The sequence below is a fragment of the Helicoverpa armigera genome, chromosome 27, assembly GCF_030705265.1.
Source record: "Helicoverpa armigera isolate CAAS_96S chromosome 27, ASM3070526v1, whole genome shotgun sequence".
NCBI lineage: Eukaryota > Metazoa > Arthropoda > Insecta > Lepidoptera > Noctuidae > Helicoverpa > Helicoverpa armigera.
This window is the reverse complement of record NC_087146.1, coordinates 5512135-5534275: the sequence shown is the minus strand read 5'-3', so window position 1 is coordinate 5534275 and position 22141 is coordinate 5512135. Positions and strand designations below refer to the sequence as shown.

Sequence of the window (22141 nt, the reverse complement as noted above, 5' to 3'; positions counted from 1 at the left end):
AGTGTGACCATTTTTGGTTCAGTACAATTTTTATTAGTATTGTTTTGAACTCAAGTTTAATAAAAATAAACAATAGTCTTCACCAGTTACATCCTAAACGATATTGTTTGGATATTTTAAAGAATTTAATCATCATCACATATGTAAAAATTGTCACACTGTATATTCCATTTCAATTTATTTTTACTGTCAAGACTCTTTCAACTGATTTCTCGAAATAAAATGATTCCCCTTGATTTTAACTGGCAGTTACATACAAATGATACATAGTACATACATATATATTAGTTAAATATTTAAATAATATTACAACAGCGACAGTACCGAGGTCTGGTGCCGGCGCCTCCGACCGGCGGGGTGACGGGCGCGAAGTATGCGTGCACCTTTATGTTTGGTAAGTGATTCTGTAATTAAAAAATAATAGGATATAAATATAGGTTTGGTTCTTAACCGATTTTATAAAAAGGAGGAGGTGTTTTTTTATGTTATATCATCAAATGACCCCCCGTGTGTCAGAGTCTTACAGCCAATTTCTTCATCAAAAGTAAAAGCCAATGTAATGTCATAAAGTAAAAGTAACGGTCAAATTCGTTTTTTCAAGGCTAAAGTAACAAAACTAATAGATAACTATAACCCATAATGTGCCTTCTTAAACCCTTTATGTACCAGAGCCGCGGTAGCTATTTCGGTCTATCCCACAGCCCCGGCAGGAGGTACCTACTCAATTCAGATATTAGTATTAGGTAGGTGGTTATCTACATGTAAATTACGTCAAACGAAAGTCATCATTTTTAACCCCAATGGGGTGGGCCCAATTGACACAGCTGATCATATTTATACCTCTAGTGAGAAGTCATAATTATGCAATTTTGCATCTAAAAACCCCTGTAGGGTTTTTTCAAATAATGCTTTACCGTAACTCTAAATATACATGTGTAAAATACTTTACAGTATATTTTGTTGAACTTTCAAGGAAGAAAAATTCTGTTGAGCATGATTTTTTAAACGCCTTCAAAAAAGGCGGTTTGCAGTTTGACCTGTATGTATGTAAAGGGTATAATTTATGTGGTCACCAAAAATATTTTTAAGACTCTAGGCTGAGGCACCAAATAAAATAAACAACTCCAAAAAAAATAAATTGACTTTATTAAAAGGGCACTAAAGTATATAATATTATGATCCAAAAAAAATAAAATAACATCAGAAAAATCGCAAATCTCGCACAAATATTATTTTTGGTTCCCAAAATGGATTAATGGTCACCAAATTCTATCCAACTAAAAGATTAATATTACTACCAAAAATCAATGTTAGTGACGAAAACGAATCGCTGCAAAACCGACTCCACGTAGTCTTGTCTGCCCTACCCCTAGAGTGCAATTCAAAACCGCGTAGGCGCGGAGGGGTGAGGCGGCCTGCGAGCTGAGGCGCAGGTAGTTTCAGCGCTCGCCGCCGCGGCTGAGGCGCAAGCCGAAGCTGCGGTGGTGAGCGTGACCATCTGCGACGATAAGCTCGCATGGGACCGCCGGAGCCCTGCAGCGCCGGAGCCGTGACAAAAGCCATGCTTGCTGCATGTTGCGTGCTTACATTTTAAACGTACTGAGTTACACACAAATTCATATAACAATAAAAGCGACGTACGTTTGGGAACCCCAGTATATTAATTGGTATTTGGGAAATATTCTAGCGATCGTTAGCTTTTTTAGTCTAACAAAAATGACCAAATTAGGAGTCATGGTATTACATAATTGGTAACATCTAAGTAGTGACAATATATAATATTTGGTCTAAAGTGTATTTTAAAGGCGTCCATATATTTATTTAGTAGTCAATAATACGAAAAAATGGTTTTATCTAATAATATTTTTGGAAACGTTATTTGGTGACCATTTATCCATTTTGGTAACCGTTTAGAATTTTTTTGGTAGTAAAATAGGTACTTTTTTGGGTGGCGTTTAAACACAAGCCGTATGTAAATATGTTTGTGTGCGATTATCTCAGTGTTTAGCTTAACCTAGTTTGAACCTCAGTTGTTCCTGAGATTTATACTATTATTTGATTATATAAAATCAGCTGCATGCAATTAGACTAGCCTCCCCACTCAGAGACATTTAATGGTTACTTAAGCCATTCCTAAGTGAAGGATTTGTATGACATTCCGTCACTAAGGAGTGACTTAAGTAATCATTAAATGTCTCTGAGTGGGGACGTAGGAGTCACAAACATGGTTGGGAAAAGCCTAGCCCAACAGTATACATACCCTGAGCTTCCGTATAGCATTCCGGCTGACCATTTGACAGTCATACAGTTCTATCAACTGAAGATTGTGGCAGGAAGTCAGGTGTTCTAGTGCCCCGTCTGTCACTAGTGGACAGTTGTCTAGACCTGTGGAGGGTTAAGAGTGAATGTTAGCACTTTCAATATGCTGTCTATCTGTTGTTTTGGTATTAGAGATAGAGTGACATAATTTGTATGGGGTTATGTCAAAATATCTAGTTAACAAATCAACACATAGGTCATTAGTTTTACTATTTAAAAATATATTTTTTGAAAAGCTTTAATTCTAATTTTTTTGAATTTTGAAAATATTTTTTTTGAATTGCATTTTTCTTTTATATTGTAATCTGAATTATTACCTACTAGCTGGTGCCCGCGACTTCGTCTGCGCAGGTTTAGTATTTCGAACAATATGTTTACAAATTGTAGCCTATGTGTTATTCTGATGTATAAGCTATATTATTGTAAAGTTTCATTAAAATCCATTCAGTAGTTTTTGCGTGAAAGAGTAACAAACATCCATACATACAAACTTTCGCGTTTATAATATTAGTAGGATAACTATAGCTTAATCCAAAATTATATGTTTCAAAGTGTTTTTCAGTTAATTTTTTTCCTCTTCTTTCGTGTCGATGACATGTGAGAGAGTGAATTTTTTAATAAATAAATATTACGCTTTATTTGATCACTAGCCGCCAACAGTGTCATCCATGTCCCGTGGAAACGACTCCGCGCACCCGGATAAAAAGTATGTTAAAGCTTTTCTCGATAAATGGGCTATCTAACACTGATAGCATTTTTCAAATAGTGAAAGTAGTTTCAGAGATAAACAGTAGAGAGTAGCGCAGTCAATAAAATAAACTCTTCCAGCCTTATCTTATAATGTAATGTATCTGTTCTATTTTTCTTCTTCTCTGTAATCTGTGTGTGTACATAAACTGTTAAATAAATAAATAAATGTAAATCTACGTTTCAAGAAAGTAATATTAATTTATTAGTAGTACTTACCAAGTACAGTAAGATGTTCAGCAGCACAGGGCGACATGGACAACTGTTTGATTCCATAGTCTGTTATTAACTCGCAGTGGGATAACGTCTGCAAATATTAATATTAATTTTATATGGTTCTTGAGGGAACTACGTCCCGTAAACGGTTAAAAAGAAGCCTATATCTTGGACAAGAATGAGTTAAGGTGAAGGAAAACTCTTTATGACAAAATACGTGATAGTTTTTAAACGTCTCGACTTCCAACAGAAGAGGTTCTCAATTTGACCTGAATCGATGTATGTTTGTGTGCGACTATCTTGCGGTTGGTTGAAACGATGTTGATGCGGTTTTCAGTATAGTATTTATCAGACTCGGAAAAAGATTTCAGGTATGGTAAAAAAATTTAGGTAATTAATTTTTAAAGATATTTGTCTTAAAAAACCTCATAAGAAAAAACTGTCGTTTCGAAGAAGAAGTCAGTATTTTACACATATATTATTATTTTTTTTTGTTTTCAAACACGTTTAAACGCGAGAAACACTTTATTCCTTTCAAAAAATAACTACATTTCAATACCAGATGCAAACTACACATTAAAAACTATGTTACTCACCAATTTCTCAAGTCTAGGACATCCCATAGACAAGTGTACGAGCGTGCTGTCAGTGATGAGCACACACTCTTCTAGATCCATGCGCTCTATCATTCTGCAGCTCTGAAACAATTGTATTTAATGTTAGTAATACAGTCATATGTGGTCATTGAAAATTAATTAATTTTCCCGCTCGACTTTGGACACTAATAACCACCCAGAGCAAATTAATCACCACCTCGAGCAAACCGAGCAATTTAAGTTTTTTCTTGCATAAATATGGTCTACTGCCCCTATCCAGTCCACACACACTAATCACCACCCAGAGCAAATTAATCACCACCCCGAGCAAAGTGAGCAAATCGAGCAATTTTTATATTTCTTTGATCTACTTACCCTGGCCAGTGCCTGGAAGCCGGCGTCAGTGAGCTGGCTGCACTGCGCCAGCTCCAGCGTCACGATGTCGGGGCAGCGGGCCGCTAGTGCTGACAGTGCGGCGTCTACTTACCCTGGCCAGTGCCTGGAAGCCGGCGTCAGTGAGCTGGCTGCACTGCGCCAGCTCCAGCGTCACGATGTCGGGGCAGCGGGCCGCTAGTGCTGACAGTGCGGCGTCTACTTACCCTGGCCAGTGCCTGGAAGCCGGCGTCAGTGAGCTGGCTGCACTGCGCCAGCTCCAGCGTCACGATGTCGGGGCAGCGGGCCGCTAGTGCTGACAGTGCGGCGTCTACTTACCCTGGCCAGTGCCTGGAAGCCGGCGTCAGTGAGCTGGCTGCACTGCGCCAGCTCCAGCGTCACGATGTCGGGGCAGCGGGCCGCTAGTGCTGACAGTGCGGCGTCTACTTACCCTGGCCAGTGCCTGGAAGCCGGCGTCAGTGAGCTGGCTGCACTGCGCCAGCTCCAGCGTCACGATGTCGGGGCAGCGGGCCGCTAGTGCTGACAGGGCGGCGTCCGTCAGACGGGAGCAGCCCGATACGCAGAGCCGACGCATGGCGGGGCCGAGTTTTGATATTGATTCGTCTGTTAGTTGCTGTGAAGAAAAATTTTGGTGTTAACCGACTACAAGAATGAGAAATTCTAAATTTTATATTCCAAAATTGGAGAAGAATCTCCAAAAAGTATATAGCTTTGTGAAAAGTATATTAAGCAAATAGCTAAATGCTATAACCATCGCTGAATGAGCTACCTAACACTGAACGATTCTTTTTAAATCACATTTAAACGTCTGAACTGATTTTAATGAAGCATATCTAAGAACTTAATCAAACTTCTGCTACTAAAACAGCTTTCAAATCTGTCTACCCTCTTAAGAGTATGGTACCACAGACAGACAGAAACATAACGGTGAAACTTTAGGGACAAACATAACATTATGCCACTTTTTATCCGGCTTATTAAATAAACTAGCTTATAGCCAGCGGTTTCACCCGCATCCCGTGGAAACTACTTCCCGTACCGGGATAAAAAGTAGCCTATAGCCTTCCTCGATAAATGGGCTATCTAACACTGAAAGAAATTTTCAAATCGGACCAGTAGTTCCTGAGATTAGCGCGTTCAAACAAACAAACAAGCAAACAAACTCTTCAGCTTTATAATATTAGTACAGATTCCACCAAATACAAGTAACACTTAGTATATAAATTAACAGGTACTTACATCACATCCCTGTACATTGAGTCCGCTGAGATCGGGGCAATAAGTTGCCAACGTTGACACGCAGTTGTCATTCACATTCTTACAACCTAAAAATAAATAATTTGTTATTAATTCGTGACTCGTGGCTAAGTAACAGACACATGGAATGAGCAATCCTAGGGTTAAGCAACACGGTTGGTCCGTTGATGGGTGACCATCTTGTCATGACGAGGTCCTCTGTGTTGTGGAAAAACGTTAAATTGGCGGGTCCCGTCCCGGCTGTCATTTGGACATCTGACTACCATGGTGTATCGATCGGGTTGAAAGGGTAACTGTGTTGAAGAGGTCAGGTAAGCAGTCACTACATGACTGACATAATAAAATTTTCATTTAGGTTTTACAACAATTATCAAATAGAGAAAAAGCAAGGCAGTTGATGAATATTAAATAAACAAAATATTACAAAAATACCGATAAAGCCTAAGATAAGATAATATAAAGTCCAGATATTCTCTATTATGTGATTTCTCTATTATGTGTGTGTACAAAAATTTGAAAATCCAAACTAATATTATAAATGCGAAAGTAACTCTGTCTGTCTGTCTGTCTTTCTGTCTGTCTGTCTGTCTGTCTGTCTTTCTGTCTGTCTGTCTGTCTTTTCTTCACGCCTAAACTACTGAACCGATTTGTGTGAAATTTGGTACAGACATAGTTTGAAACTTGAGAAAGGACATAGGATAGTTTTTATTACAAAAAGAAATAAAAATAAAATTATTCCGGACATATAGCGCCATCTATTGGTCAAATCAAAAATCTGCTGGTAGTCACTATTCCACGCGAACGAAGTTGCGGGCAAAAGCTAGTAAATAAATAAAAATAAATAAATATTCTCCAATTATAATATCGCTGTATGATTTACCGCAAAAAAAGTATAAATTCATACCTTAAATCCTAGAATAGGGTATTTTTGCCTTTGAAAATTGACTATATAATTTTAGCCTTTTTTTGTACAGATATGATAGGTGAACCCGTTCTTGAGTTATAAAATTACAACGAAAGGTGGCATAATTTTTTTTATATACCTACTTAGGCATAGATAGACAGAAATTTTCACATACCTCTACATATAAATGTCTTGAGTCGTGGACAGGCGCGGGCGAGCGCTTCTACACCATTCTCTGTTATTGACTGACACCAGGATACGTTCACGTGGGTTAACATCTGTCAAAGATTGTTATTATTTTTATGTAAGAAAGGACAAAAATTAAAATTTTTAATTTATTTATTAGCATTTAGTTTGAATACCATTGAACACGTTTTTTACGACTGCAAAAAAGGGAGTTTTAAGATTTTGCGGCTACAAACATGCCAACGTCTTTGGAAGAATATGGTGACAGGGTAAAAAAAATGTGATTCTAATTAGTCCACATTTTAGTTAGACCAAAAATATTGGACACGTATTTTTATGTGTTATTTGTTTGTGAGAGGACAGAAAAAATAGGTACATACTCTTAGAGATATTGTTATATTGCTGTCCCCGACAGGGTCCATAATTGTGACATAATTACCTGTATACCAATAACTGTAAGCATTATGGTACCTACACATTAAAGTATCGAGTATAGATAGAGTTATCTAAAATACGGACTATTTACTTTTTATCATTCTCCTTGCTTACACTACTAGAGTGATTGAATAAATGGCATTGTTCAGTCAAAGGGCTGGCTGTTTGATTGAACAGCTATTACAACCAGTTAGCTATGTTATTATTATAAGTATAAAATAAGACACAGTTTAAAATATTAACCTTACCGGGCATCCATCGGACAGCGCTTTCAGAGATATGTCAGTTATGTTCGAACATGAGTCCAAGTTTATCCTGAAATAATATAAAGAAAAAACCTTTAAAATAACACTTAATTACATGCTTTACAGTTTTTAATTTTTATGAATTTAAATAAAAATTGCTCGGGTAACGAGTGTAGTCGTTCCTTGTAAAACACTGGTCATCAGCTGCATTTGGTTAGACTGGAAGCCGACCCCAACATAGTTAGGAAAAGGCTCGGCAGGCGATCATTATGTTGAGCATAAAATTAAATGTGGACGGATATAGAGGAAGGGGACGACCAAAGAAAAGATGGATGGATTGCGTGAAAGTCGATATGGTGAGAAAGAATGTTACTTGTGAGATGACGGCAGATAGAAGAGTATGGAAGGAGAAAACATGCTGCAGCGACCCCAAATAAAATTAGGATAAGGGCAGGAGAATAATGATGTGATTAAAAAAAAAACAATTTGGAGGTTCACATTAGCAATTGTCAATTGACTATCTTGAATTAAAAAACAGACTATAAATACTTAATTCTTTTTAAGGTAAAATACTGACCTCTGCAGTTTTTTACATCTCCTTCCAAGCGCCTGACAAGAGTGGTCTGTGATTTTTCTGCATTTGTTCAGATTTAAATCTTCAATGTTCGGACATGACTGGAACAACAAATTATTGATGTTACATATTTATTTTAACTTGATTATCACTTGATGTCATTTGAACATCCTTGGCAGTCGTTACGGGTAGCCAGAAACCAGAGGTCAGATAGGCAGTCGTCCCTTGTAAAGCACTGGTACTCAGCTGCATCCCGTTAGACTGGAAGTCGACACCAACATAGTTGAGAAAAGGCTCGGCAGACCATCTTTTCATGACGAGTTCCTCAGTGTTTCGGAAGGCACATAAAATTGGTGAATTCTATCTGTCATTTCAACATTTTTAGCAGTTTACGTGTATTCAGAAGCCAGTAAGTCTAACAACCAGTACCAAGCAGAATCAAGTTGCCTAAGTAACTGGGTTGAGAAGATCAGATAAGCAGTCGCTCCTTGTAAAGCACTGATACTCAGCTGCATACGGTTAGACTGGAAGCCGACCCCAACATAATTCATATTCAAATCATTTAGTTTAATGGCATTTATTTTCGGTTTTTGCAATGATTATCAAGCTTGGTAAGACTGGTACTCAGCTGCATCCAGTTAGACTGGAGGCCGACCCCAACATAGTAAGGAAAAGGCTACGCAGATGGTTACTTTGGGAAAAGGCTAGGCAGATAATAACTTACTTGCGCCAAAGATTTGATGGACCCATCGCCTATACTCTCGCAACCTCTAAGAGAGAGTTCTCTTAGAAAACCACCGCATCTTTGTGAAATGTTCTCTATTACTGGTCCCTGAAAATAAATAAATAAAAAGACTATTAATAACCTTCATATATACTATGTTCTTCTAAGTTTGTATATATATGTATTATACTGTTCTAAGTTTGTATGTACTTTCTAAGTATTCTTAGACACCAATGACTGTGTTTCGGATGGCACGTCAAACTGTAGGTCCCGGCTGTCATTGAACATCCTTGGCAGGCGTTACGGGTAGTCAGAAGCCAGTAAGTCTGACACCAGTCTAACCAAGGGGTATTCGGTTGCCCGGGTAACTGGGTTGAGGAGGTCAGATAGGCAGTCGCTTCTTGTAAAGCACTGATACTCAGCTACATCCGGTTAGACTGGAAGCCGACCCCAACATTGTTGGGAAAAAGGCTCGGAGGATTATGATACTATGTTCTTCTTCCTAAAGAGTTCATAGCTAAGTAACAGCCGGGTCGATCGATAAGGTTAAGCAATGCTTAGCGAGTCTGAGCCCGTGAATGAGTGATCATCTTGTTATGACGAGTTCCTCCACGTTAAATTGATCCCGGCTGTCATTTGGTCATCTTATAGTTATCGGCACGGATATTGAGCTCTCGGCGGAAGAGTGGGGATCGCTTTGCGCACTGTACACATAAGGCAATAAACCAATAAATCGCTTCTGCGCAGGTGAAGGTCAGGGCTCAATATCCCTGCCGATGATTATAGAATGCCAGAAAGTCTGACTACCTAGCGGTAACGGGTAAATGGGTCGAGGCGATCAGATTGGCAGTGGCTCCAAGTGACACGCTGGTAATCAGAGGCATCCAATTAGACTAGAAGCCGACCCCAACATAGGAAAATGCTAGGCAGGTTAAATGAAAGAAATTGTTCTCACCTCGACATCTCTCTGAAACTCGAACAAATCTATCCTCTGCCAATTGGAGCCGTCTAAAGCGAGTATGTTCCATAGTTTTGATACCTGCAAAGATCATTCAAGTCTTTAATTAATAAAAGTGAAGCATGTCTTAATTTTGTCAGGTCAGAAACGAAATCTAGACTTGGAATTTTAAATAACTTATAGGTAGTTAAAAATATTTTAAATTTGAAGTTTGTTTGTTTGCTTCATCGCGGTAATCTCAAGAACTACTGGTTCGTTTTGAAAAAATATTTCAGTGCTAGATAGTCCATTTAAGAAGGAAGGCTAAGGGATACTTTATATCCAGGTAATAGAAGAAAAAAATACGATGATGAAATATGATGACAAATTGGAAAAATCTTTTAATGTTGGGAATCCTCACATAGACTATATTTTACCCAGTTACGGGAAGTAGTTCCCTTTAGCCCCAAGTGACCCCGAGGAGAATAGTTGTAGTTATGGAGATATAGTTATAGAGAGATATAGTTCAACGTTCTGACGTCAGAATGTTCTTACCTGTGCACATCTACATAGCGAAACAACGTCCAAATAGGACAGGATCCTGAGCAGCAATTCTTTAGGCAACTTTCTGTTTATATGATTGTCATCTTCGCCCGAAAACCGAGCGATCTGAAACAAAAGAATAAAGAACAATTTATTTGTCAGAATATGTTACTGTCACAGCCTTTGTATCGTCCCAACTGCTGGGCTGCGGCCTCCTCTCACACGGAGAAGGATTGAGCATTGATCACCACGATTGCTCAATGCGGGTTGGTGATTTCAGACTGTATAGTCCAGGTTTCCTCAAGATGTTTTCCTTCACCTTTTTATCAGCCATTGGCGTCCAAGATATACTAAGAAAGTACATACAAATACAATTGTCAGAATATAATAATTACAATATTACAATAGGTGTTCTATGATAGGTAAATAGTCTCATTCATTCTACCGAAAAGGTGTACAAATATTATGATTATTATCTAGTTAAATTATAGGCAACACAATACACAATGTCCTTGTCATCCAGAATCTCTTTGGTTGAGTAATAACATTTCTTTGTAAGAAACTCGCTATGTGCGTTTTAGGAACTTTCACAAAGCAGCCCGTAGTCTGGAAGTTGGTGATTGATACACTCGTGCATCGGAGAGCACGTAAATGTCGGTCCTGCGCCTGATCTCTTTCCGGTCGTGTCGGATTGCAGTCCCATCGGGTTATGAGAGTGATAAAATAGGGAGTGCACCTGTACCTGCGCAAATGCTTGTGCTATGTCCTGCGCAGCTGACTGATCTCCTTAAATGAGATCAGCCGCCGTGGCCGAAATCGGCTGTGGACGCCATTAAAAGTGTTTCACAAGGAGCGACTGCCAGCCAGTCCTCAGCCCAGTTACCTATTCAACCCAATACCCCATGATTAGACTTTCTGGCTACTGACTACCCGTAACGACTGCTAAAGATGTTCAAATGACAATCTACAATTATTTATTCTGCCGAAATACGGAAGAACATGACAAGATGTTCACCCATGTAGGGACCAACCGGGTGTTGCTTTGCTTAACCTTATGATCGGTCAATCCGCGAGCCTGACTTTGTCACGAGATCTTACGAGTAAAAAAACCGGCCAAGTGCGAGTCGGAATCCCGCACGAAGGGTTCCGTACTATTATTTAGAAAATGAGCAAAAACATCACGTGTGTTGTACGGGAGCCCCCCAAAATGTTTATTTTATAATAGTTTTCAGTATTCGTTTTTATAGCGGCAACAGAAACACATCATCTGTGAAAAATTTCAACTCTCTAACTATCTCGGTTCATGAGATACAGCCTGGTGACGGTCGGACGGACAGAGGAGCGAAAACAATAGGGTCCCGTTTTACCCTTTGGGTACGGAACCCTAAAACCGATCATATAATGACGTAAAACAAGTATTTACAACACTTGTTTTCTTCATATAAATCTGCTACATATTTATAGCCAGTTTTCGTAATAACATTTTTAAGTCTTTTTTTGAAACGAGAACAAGAATTGCGCACTTCTTGTATGATATGACCTTTATTTTATTTTTATGAATAATTAGGTCACAGTATTTCTTGAAAAACTTGATTACCTACTGTGAGTTATTTTTTTGGAAATATTGGTCCTTACTTAATACTTGTATTTTAATCGGGATGGATATATTTGAGTATGGAGTCTGACAACCAGTTTTACCTAGGGGTATTGGGTTATCCGGGTGACTGGGTTGAGGAGATTGAAAAATTGGTGGGTTCTGGGTGTCATTTGAATATCTTTGGCAGGCATTTCGGGTAGTCAGAAGACAGAGTCAGTTAACCAGTCTTACTAAGAGGTATTGAGTTGGCCGGGTAACTGGGTTGAGGAGGTCAGATAGGGCAGTCGTTCCTTGTAAAGCACTGGTACTCAGCTGCATACGGTTAGACTGAAAGCCGACCCCAACATAGTTGGGAAAAAGGCTCGGAGGATGAGTTTTATGTTTTCATTTAGTACTGTCCTGCCTATCGCATTAGGCTAAGATAAACCTGTAATGGTAGATTACTGGTTTAAGTAAATAAACAATATATAATCGTCTGGCCGATATCTAGGTAAACAATTAAAATATGATTCAGTCTGTCTTCAAATAAATAGGTGGGAGATAAGAAAACAAGCATGTTATTAAATGTGACACTATAATCTATATCTATCTGTTTCTTAACATACTAAAGATAGGAATTCCTATCCCTACTAATATTACAAATGCGAAAGTAACTCTGTCTGTCTGTTACGCTTTCACATCTTAACCACTGCACTGATTTTAATAAAATTTGGTAAGTACAGAGATAGGTACCAATGAGGTGGACAGACAACCCTATAAAGGTCGCCGGAAGACGCTGGATGCAGGTCGCCTCCAACAGGTATTTGTGGAGATCAAAGGGGGAGGCCTATATTCAGCAGTGGATGTCCTATGGCTGAGATGATGATAATGACAGAGATAGGGTTGACCTTGAGAAAGAACGTAGGATAGTTTTTATCCCGAACTTTTGAAGAATTCTCTTGGAAACGTGATATAACCAAGCTCTACGCGGGCAAAGCCGTGGGCGGAATCTAGTTTTGACAAAGGCCCTATACAAGTTATGTCAGAATTCCTATCTCTAATATTCAAAACCATGGATAGATAAATTATTGAAAACGTTTTATTGAAAAGTGACACAATATTTTCTTATCTGATAACAACATAGACAGTTGTTTTAATAAACAAAAACAATATGCGTTCTAGCAAAAAAATATTTATTTTGTAACCAACTTCAAAAAAAAGGTGTATTTTGATTTTTGAGCGATTATCTCACGTTTGTCTGAAATTATTTTTATGCGGTTTTTTATATAATATTTGTCCGATATAGAAGACAGTTTTACGTATATTATAAAAACTTGTTTAATTTTTTTTAATTAAAAAGATTAGGTATTTCAATGTCAATTTTCGCGCTATTAAAGGATTTTTTTTAATTGTCATTGATGCGCCATGCTTTCATTTCACAAACAAGCAAAGGTAAGTCCATAAAAATCCAAAACACTACGCTCATCATGAAAAATACGGTTTTAATGTAACAAAACAATGATTATAACTGTTTTTAAGCCATTCTTGGGTTGAGTGGCCGCGCTACAGGTCATTTACACTGACCTAACAAAGAAATAACATGAAAACGAACGCCGCATACGATTACACTACGAAAACATACAATTATTAATCGCGAGAAGATAAAAACATATACACTACATGTATAACGCAATTTATGCTGTAAATAACTCAAAAATATAATCAGGAAGATTTTAAACACGATTTTGAACGTAATTTGGGGTTTTATATATGTATTTTTGAGTAAAAATGTGAGCAAGTGCATCGAGAACAAAGAAATGGGCCCGTAGCACCCATGTCAGCTGTTTTTAAGAACGAAAACACAACAATGACATTAAAATCGATCTCAACTTACCTCGAATTTATTCCTTCCGGAATAACTCATGCTCGGGTAAGGCGTTACCTTAGCCACAATGTATGATTATGAACACTTTTTCAAAATAATATATTCGTGCAAAGTGCACCACAAAACAAATATGGAGGAAAATTTTTATTTGATTTTTCGCAACCGACACAGCGAAGACGTCCTTCAACAGCTGCGGACTGGGTTACCAGAGTATTGACTTAATTTTACCTAGTTTTCTGTTTTTTCTGTTAATGACATGACGGAAATTGCAAGAGTACTTCTAGCGGTAATGCTGCTATTAAATTACCACTATCAGGTATTATCGTTCATCTTACAGTTGATTAGTATATTCATAGCATCAGACACTATTGCAATGTATGTTTAAATTAGTTTTATTCGACTATATCTTGACAGATATCAAAAATAATGTCACATTCAGTACACAATCTGTTTGGACTAAATTAAACGTATTAATTAACACATGCTGTTTAATTAATTTAATTACAAAAATAAATGTGTGATACTGGAAAAATAGAAAATTGCCCTATAACAAGGAAAATTTCTAACGCGGCAACTCTAACAGCGTTCCAGCGTTACAAAAACAATATCTTCAGCATAAAAAATGTTGCGTTCCGTCTCAAAAGCTTGTCAATTTATGTAATCAGACATGAAACTCTAATTATCTCTTTCACTCTTTTTTAAATTACTACGCGTTGTCTCGTTCGTGCTAAAAATATCCGACAACAAAAATATTTGGATACGTTTAGATTATTCCAGCTTTGAGCTTCCAGTTTCTGGAATTCACTAGCCATAATAAAGAGACTGATTTGATTTCCACACCAATTCGTAATTTCGTAATACTTACTCTTGAAGCCTTACTAGAATAAGAAAGGAATTTTGATAGCAATGTTAAGCAGAATAACAATAGAGCATGTCTTATATTTTAAAACTAGACACATAGCATTTTCACGGAAGCAGCAAGCATGATTCACAAACCATGAGTTTGTATATTTCTTACTACCTACTACATTTATGTAGTTAACTTTATTATAGCAAGTACCAAGGATTTCTTTATCACACAGAGGTAGGTAGTCCTTAGGTACCTTTTAGGTACATATTATTTTTTGCAACTGTTGGGAAGAGTAAATTAAAATCGTTTGCTATGTGGTAAAGGCATTTTAATTTTATTAAAAAAAAACTACAAGTTACAAAGTAAAGATTCAAAAAATATACTTTTGGCTGACAAAAGCCCGGGAAAAACTAAAAAACATTTTGTAGGTACGAACATTCTTGTAGGTAATTTGTAATTTCATTTCCAGTGTAAGAAAGCACAATGAAGATGAGTAAAAAAACAGAAAATGACAAGTTTTTTTCAATTAGAAGCTTTATATATATTTATAGTTTTAGGTAGGTATAGGTACACTAGTATACAGGTATCATTGGGTACCTACCTACATATAAAAAATAAAATAGCAGGTACCTACTTACTTAAGTAGGCTAGATAAAGATATTTTTACCACTACATGTCTTAAAATGATCGATATTAATTTTGGATAGGTACCAAAGATCCATCCATAATATTACAAAAAAAAAACTAGAATCGTACTAAATACATAATTTTCTATTTAAAATCCAGTCTTATAAACTCTTGCATATAAAAGCAAGATATAAAAAATGTTTGAATTCTGAAATCTATTTATTTACCCAAGCTACTTATTATCCAGGTAGGCACGGCAATTAGTTTCCACGAGAAATAGTTCAGTCTTTATTTTTATAATATATGATAAAGACAAAAATAAAGATTTTTTTGTTTGTTCGTTCGACCTTTCTCTTCGAAACAACTGAAGCCCAAGTTTGGGTACCTACAACATAAACGTCCTGTTACAGCCTTTTTATCGTCCCACTGCTGGGCTGCGGCCTCCTCTCACACGGAGAAGGATTGAGCATTAATCACCACGCTTACTCAATGCGGGTTGGTGATTTCAGACTATGTAGTCCAGATTTCTTTAAGATGTTTTCCTTCACCTTTTATCAGCCATTGGTGTGACATAAACGTCCGTTTTTCGAAAATTGATAGGTGAAAATTCATAGTTGTTTTAATAAAACTGAGGTTGATAAACTTGGGTTAAGCGATTTTGAATTCCTTGACCTGGCTTTGAAACCTCGTGGAACAACTAGTACCTTATTTGATATACTCAGTGGCGGATTTACAAACTTGCCGCTAGTAGGCCATTCAATTTTTGCCGCCTCTAATGATTGTGAACTTAATGATATTTTTGTCAGTTACTAGATTATTTTTGCAAGCCTCTATGTACCGAAGAGTTTAATGTTAACAAGTTTATATGACAGCGACTTTGAAGCGTAAAACCTCTGTTACTTTTAAACGGCTCAATCGATTTTCATCAAACACGTAGCACGTAGCATCGGGTGGCTCCCGGGGCGGACTACCTATTGTGCAGCCCCCCCAAAAAAAAACGACAAACGTAAAAAGTTTTCTGTTCCAAAACTTAATAATTTTGTACCGTAAACGAGTAAAAAAAAAACCGGCGTAAAGTGAAAAAGTCGCGAGCGAAGCGAGCGCGAATTTGTTTATAGTTTTGGTACACAAAAATATCTATCCAAACAAGAGTGGAAAAAAGGCACTGCTAAGAGAAGAAGCCGCGAGCGTAGCGAGCGCGAAATTTTTTGAGTCTTGGAACACAAAAATACTCAAAGAAGTTTGAAAAAAACCAGTGTAAAGTGAAAAAGCTGAGAGCGCAGCGAGCGCGAAATTTTTCGAGTTTTGGGACACAAAAGTCCTCCACTCTCATAAACAGCTTAGAAATCGTCAGTTGTTTTTGCTACTTCGTTGCTTTAACTTCTTGTTAGATTGAGGACTCGAAAGAGCGCAGAACAAACCAGGAATTACGAAAGAAGCCGCGAAACCGCGAGCGAAGCGAGCGGATTTTATTTTATTTTTATTGAAACGCTATTAGAATATTTTAAAATTCATGATCACGTAAGTAGGTAGGTACCTAAGTATATATTACAGTATATTATATATAAATTGTTTACTCATATAATCAATTATAAAAAAAAAAACCTGTAAAAAAAAATTGCTAAATTTGCCGCCCCTCTAAATCTGCCGCTCTAGGCACTGGCCTACTTGGCCTATTGGTAAATCCGCCACTGGATATACTTCAGAATTCAGACACTGTAGGAAGGTTCAGTTTTGACGAAAAATGCATCGAGGGTATCATAAATATATGATCGACGCACTAACGCATCATCGGTTATGGATGATTGAATGTTTTAAATATCGTATATTTGTCAGATGGCGTTACACGACCGAAAATAAACGATGCATGTTCCGTCCAATATGAACCATTCCCTAAATTAAGCAATTTCTAACCCCTAAAAGGATCAGCAATAGGATCTTTCACTTGCTCAAAAGGATAATAAGGATGTGACTGCCAAAACGATGGCAGAGTGAATCGAGTATGAGAATCGAATTGATTGATCTTCTCGATTTCGTGTTGTTCTAAGTGGAAATCGAATATGTTGATGTTTTCAGCGAGGCGTTTTGGATTCACCGATTTTGGGATTGGCACTACGTTTCTGTCGACCTGTAATTAGAAAAAATACAATTTTAATGGATGAAGCTTATGGCATATAAAACAAGTAAAACATAACCCATCTTTGCAGTCGAGTAATTATAAAGATGAAAGTTAGTGATTCTGCTTCACGCGCAAATGGCTAAATGGATTCGGATAATACTTGGCAGAAAGATAGCTTAACATCTTAGTTACATAGGGCAGGCTACTTTTTCCATTATGCGGGAAGTAGTTCCTCGAATCAATCAAAAGGGTATACTTATCTAGAGCTGAAAAGTTTGTTTGCACACGCTAATCTCAGGCTCTAACTCACTCAGGGCTGATTTGAACAATTCTTTCATTGTTAGATAGCCCATTTATCGAGGAACGCTATGACTAGGTACTTTTTATCCAAGTGCACAAAGCAGTTCTCTCGGTACGCAGGTGAACCACCACTCTATACACACACCTTAGATACAATAGGCACGCCCAATATCCTGTCATCTATCTAGGCATTCAGGAATTTGACTTTGCCTATGTCAAATTCCTATCTCCAGTAATCAAAACAACAGATAGACATGATATAGGAAAGGCCATAAAAGCTGTTAGTTCCTTACCAGCCATCTCAAAACGACTTGAGCAGTAGTCTTGCCATACTTCTGAGCTATGTCAACAAGAACCGGGTCATCCATCTTAGGTCCTGGGAACTGCATGCCGTACCTCATCACCAGGGAGCCGAAGGGACTGTAGCCCATCACCACTATGTCTTCTGATTTGCAGAAGTTTATTAGTTCTTCTTGTATTATTTGGGGGTGTACCTGGGGATAAATAAGTGCAATAAGGATTTTATACCTATTTAGTAGTTGAAAAAATAGCTTCGTTAAGTAACATCGTCTTTTCGTGGAATGGTGACCATCTTAAGGAGGTCCTCTGTGTTTCGGAAGGCATTTTACTGTGGATCCTGGCTGTAATTTGAACATCTTGGGCAGTCGTTACTGCACTGCGTACTGGTTAAATGGAGGAGAGGAGCTCAGTTAGGCAGCACATGCCTGCAGCCATGTAGCACACTGGTACACAACTTCATCCTGTCAGACTGGAAACCGACCCTGATAGTTGGGAAAAGGCTAGCCAGATGATGTACCTATTAAGTAGAATTATACCTCACTCATGCGTCGTGATATTTAGACAAATGATGTATTTATGTTGCTATTTTCAAAAGAACTGAAAACTAAACTGAAACGAATATTTTAGGAGGTTCCCACACCACAAAGGCGGTTTTTTACTCAACACAGATAATAATACAAGACCCTTCACGAGCATCAACTCTTTCTTAGCCAGTTTATCTCTTCACAAAGTCTCACCTCAACCTGCAAAGCGACAGGCTTCACAGTCCCCTCATCGAGCACTCTTTGCAGTTGCTGCTTATTGAAGTTGGACACGCCGAGAGACTTGGCAAAGCCCAGTCGGTACATGTCTTCCATTCCTCGCCAAGTCTCCATGAAGTCCACGTCAGAGTGAGAGTAGTCTTCCTGGAATGGAATGGTTGTGGATCAGTTAGGGTCTAAAATTGCTTGTGATTACGGGAGAATTTTTGTCTTTCTCATTTAATTTCGATGAAAGTTATGTTGTACATTGAAGAAATGGAGGAATTATGTGAGTGTATCCCAATTGCAAAAATAGCACAGGTAGTAACGCCCATGAGATAATATAGGTAACCCCAGCGATATCTATCCCGTTGATCCCTATTACCCACGTTGCGTGGAAACTACTACGCAAACCCGGATAAAATACATAATATGTACACGAGGATAGCGTAGCTTCACAACAGAAAGATACTTGTTCTAATCGGTTTATCAGTTTCGGAGCCTTTTTGGAAGAAACAAAATCTTCTTGTTCTTTTACATGTTAAATATAAGATATAGAAGCTAACTTGTTGGTATACTCACATTGAGCCCAATAGGCCAGTGCATCAGGTACAGATCTACGTAGTCCATGCCAGTCTGGTTCAGGGTTTCCCTCATGGCTACAGCTACCTGCTCTCGTTTGTGATGGGTGTTCCACAGCTGGAAACATAGGTATATACTTTTTAGGTAGCTTCAGAGGAAGATGGAAGAGCTTGTGGGTAAATAACAGCTACATGGAGCTGGTCCATGGATGACCATTTATTTATGTATGTCATAACGAGTTCTCCCGTGTGTCGCAAGGTATCCTAGATTTTGCGTGTCATTGGTACATCTTTGGCAGTTGTTACGCGTAGTCAGAAGCCAGAATGTCCGACAACCAGTCTTAACAAGGGGTATTGTATTGTCCGGGCAAGTTGGGTTGAGGAGGTCAGACAGGCAGTCGATCCATGTGGCACACTGGCACGCAGCTGCATCCGGAAGCTGGAAGCTATCCCCAAAATAGTATGAAAAAGGCTGGGCAAATGATTATGGGGTACAAGATGTTAACTCTTCTACCAAAGCCCTTTCAATGTCTCCGGTTCTTCTTCAAAATCTCTTACCTTAGTAGTAACAAACACATCTTCCCTCCTCACAACGCCCTCATCTATCTTCATATTAATACCCTCTCCTACTTCAGCTTCAGTATTATATATAGAAGCAGTATCGAAGTGCCTGTAGCCCATGTCTATAGCATCCATCACAACGTCACGTAGCTCCTTGTTTTTTGAGGTAACTACACCATTCTGAAAAAAAAGAAGGTTGGACTGGTTTTTCAAGAGCAAGTAAACAGCTAGCATGTGTTCGCGCGGCGGTTGCAGTGTCGCGGACATGTTAGTAATGTTCGCGCGCAATGTGTTACTGTTTGTTACAGCGAGTACCCGCGAGATAGAGACAGAGCCGCACCAAGGGGGAATCTCGTCTTAGCAGGAAGGTCCCACACAAGACATTTTTGAATTAGCATAGAGATGAATGAATGGCAGTGCGGATTACGCCTCACATCACAGGCAAAACACTTTTATTTTTAGTTTCCTGCTACCATTCGAAGCCTTTACCTTCAGAATTTACCTTTTGAAAAACTGACTTTTGTTGGGAAGGTGAACTTGGGCCTAAGTCTTCTAACTGAAGAATGCATTTAGATAGTGTGGTACCTACATACATAATTGTCATAGGTACAATAGTTACCTTATCAAACCCTAGATAGGTGCCAAGACCAATGGCTGGCATCTTCCGTCCATCTAACAACGCCAGCTTCGGTACATCCACGAACGAACCCATCTGAAAATAGAGGAAATAACCTGTATTATTAGTTACTCGTCAGTTCTCCCCAAACTTTTTGTCCGGAGACCACGGACTAGCAAGCGCAGCGTAGGACTTCCACCAACGATGTGGACAGACGACCTTATAAAGGTCGCCGGAAGACGCTGGATGCAGGTCGCCTGCAACAGGTATCTGTGGAGATCTAAGGGGGAGGCCTGTATTCAGCAGTGGACGTCCTATGGCTGATATGATGATGAAGAAACTTTTTGTCGTAATGGTACGTTGCGCGAGTAGTTGCAGAGAAACAAATTCTAGGTATCAACGGTTGTCAGGTTTGGGAGAGGAATTTAGTTTCAAAACGACATCGAGTTTTACAAGAACTGTACTAGCTTATGCTTGGCGTAGGGAACAACTTTGCACACCTTGGTAAAAAGTTAGGTACCTAAAATTTCCTCGATATTATATTGTTTTGTTTTTTTTCAATTCGGTTCACTAGTTCCTGTTAGCGCGTTCAAACTAACTCTTCTGCTTATCTACTGATTTTTTCGACTACCGGTATTGTATCTTACACAAAATAACTTAATGGTTAAAATATTCAAATCGTTTTTAAAATCCGGTTTAAAAAAGCACAGGACTAGTCACAATCATTTGCATATCAAATCATTTTGTCTCCCTCTCTCTTTACGTGATAGTAAGGGACAGAGATATAAGATTACTTTTTCTATGTATAAAAAACAATTTTTTACTACATTCTAAGTTTCACAGTAGGTACCAAAATAAAAAGACAAGTTTATAGTTTATCTTAATAAGATACTTTCTTAAGTAACAAAATAAAACGACAAATTCTTTTTAGGGGTAACATCACTTTTTTAAATCCAAAGGGTTGTTGTTGTTTGTAATCCACTGTCATTGCATATTCAACCTTATTCTTATAATATAAAGTTGATTTTAGCTAAAAAGCAGATTTTTGTATCGTTTATTAATTTGACAGTTATTCTCTACTTTATAGTACTTGGAATAGAGTTCCAAATAGGGAAACAAAACCGATAAAATGACGATTAGAAAGAACGAACGAATGAATGAAATATGATCAAATCAAATTAAGGTCTAGTAAAATTGTATATTTTTAAGTGCTTATTCAAATAGACAGAAATAAAAATATTATAATTTTATAGGTACCTAGGCATTCCAGAATTCAACGTTTTGCATTTTACAAAAACATGCAATAAATGGCAAGCCTAGCTGTGTCTCGAGTTTCAAATCCGTTGCGTAAAATAATTACCTACAAAATACATACCTACTTACTTATATACATACGTATTTATCAATCAAAACCGCCTTAACATAAACTTAAAAACGTAACGAGCGATTTATTTACAAGAATCGTTTTATGAAATTAACTTATAGTTTACCTAGTTCCTTTGCTGCAATTCCCACTATAATATAAGAAGATATAAGTAAATATAACAAGAGATATTTGTATGCAACTGGATGCAACGCGACGTGCATACGCGGTCAGCACGCAGCCGTAACTGCTTATTGTTTTTGTGTACAAAAACCGGTCAAGTGCGAGTGGGACTCGCGCACTGAGAGTTCCGTAGCAAACACACTACACACACTCAAAATTTACAAAAGACTGCCCCCAAAACGCCCACCCTTCACCACTTACTATATTTTATCGTAGCATCATCATTATTAGCATGAAAACAATTGTAAACAAATGCTTCTTTTGTTTTAGCGGTTACAGAAAAAAATCTTACATCTTCTGTAAAACATTCAACTGCCTACTTATCTATTACGATTTCTGAGATACAACCTTTTTACAGACAGAT

At 38.0% G+C, this 22141-nt stretch overlaps 2 protein-coding genes across 2 annotated transcripts; both read right to left on the bottom strand.

The window, feature by feature from the left end:
- Positions 1-212: 212 nt before the first annotated feature.
- Positions 213-13771, bottom strand: LOC110369615 (F-box/LRR-repeat protein 20). The gene is made up of 13 exons (XM_064042040.1): positions 13547-13771; positions 10089-10202; positions 9552-9635; positions 8597-8704; positions 7876-7973; positions 7302-7368; positions 6608-6710; positions 5511-5596; positions 4702-4884; positions 3879-3980; positions 3286-3373; positions 2261-2385; positions 213-404 (listed from the first exon to the last, which is right to left on the bottom strand). Exons 1-13 carry the CDS (start codon positions 13574-13576, stop codon positions 297-299), a joined length of 1296 nt encoding a protein of 431 aa, XP_063898110.1. The 5' UTR covers positions 13577-13771; the 3' UTR covers positions 213-296.
- Positions 13772-16820: 3049 nt separating this feature from the next.
- On the bottom strand, positions 16821-20327 carry LOC110369628 (aldo-keto reductase AKR2E4). Its single transcript, XM_064042210.1, has 6 exons — positions 20235-20327; positions 19613-19795; positions 19056-19172; positions 18471-18638; positions 17727-17927; positions 16821-17142 (listed from the first exon to the last, which is right to left on the bottom strand). Exons 1-6 carry the CDS (start codon positions 20325-20327, stop codon positions 16924-16926), a joined length of 981 nt encoding a protein of 326 aa, XP_063898280.1. The 3' UTR covers positions 16821-16923.
- Positions 20328-22141: the final 1814 nt, after the last annotated feature.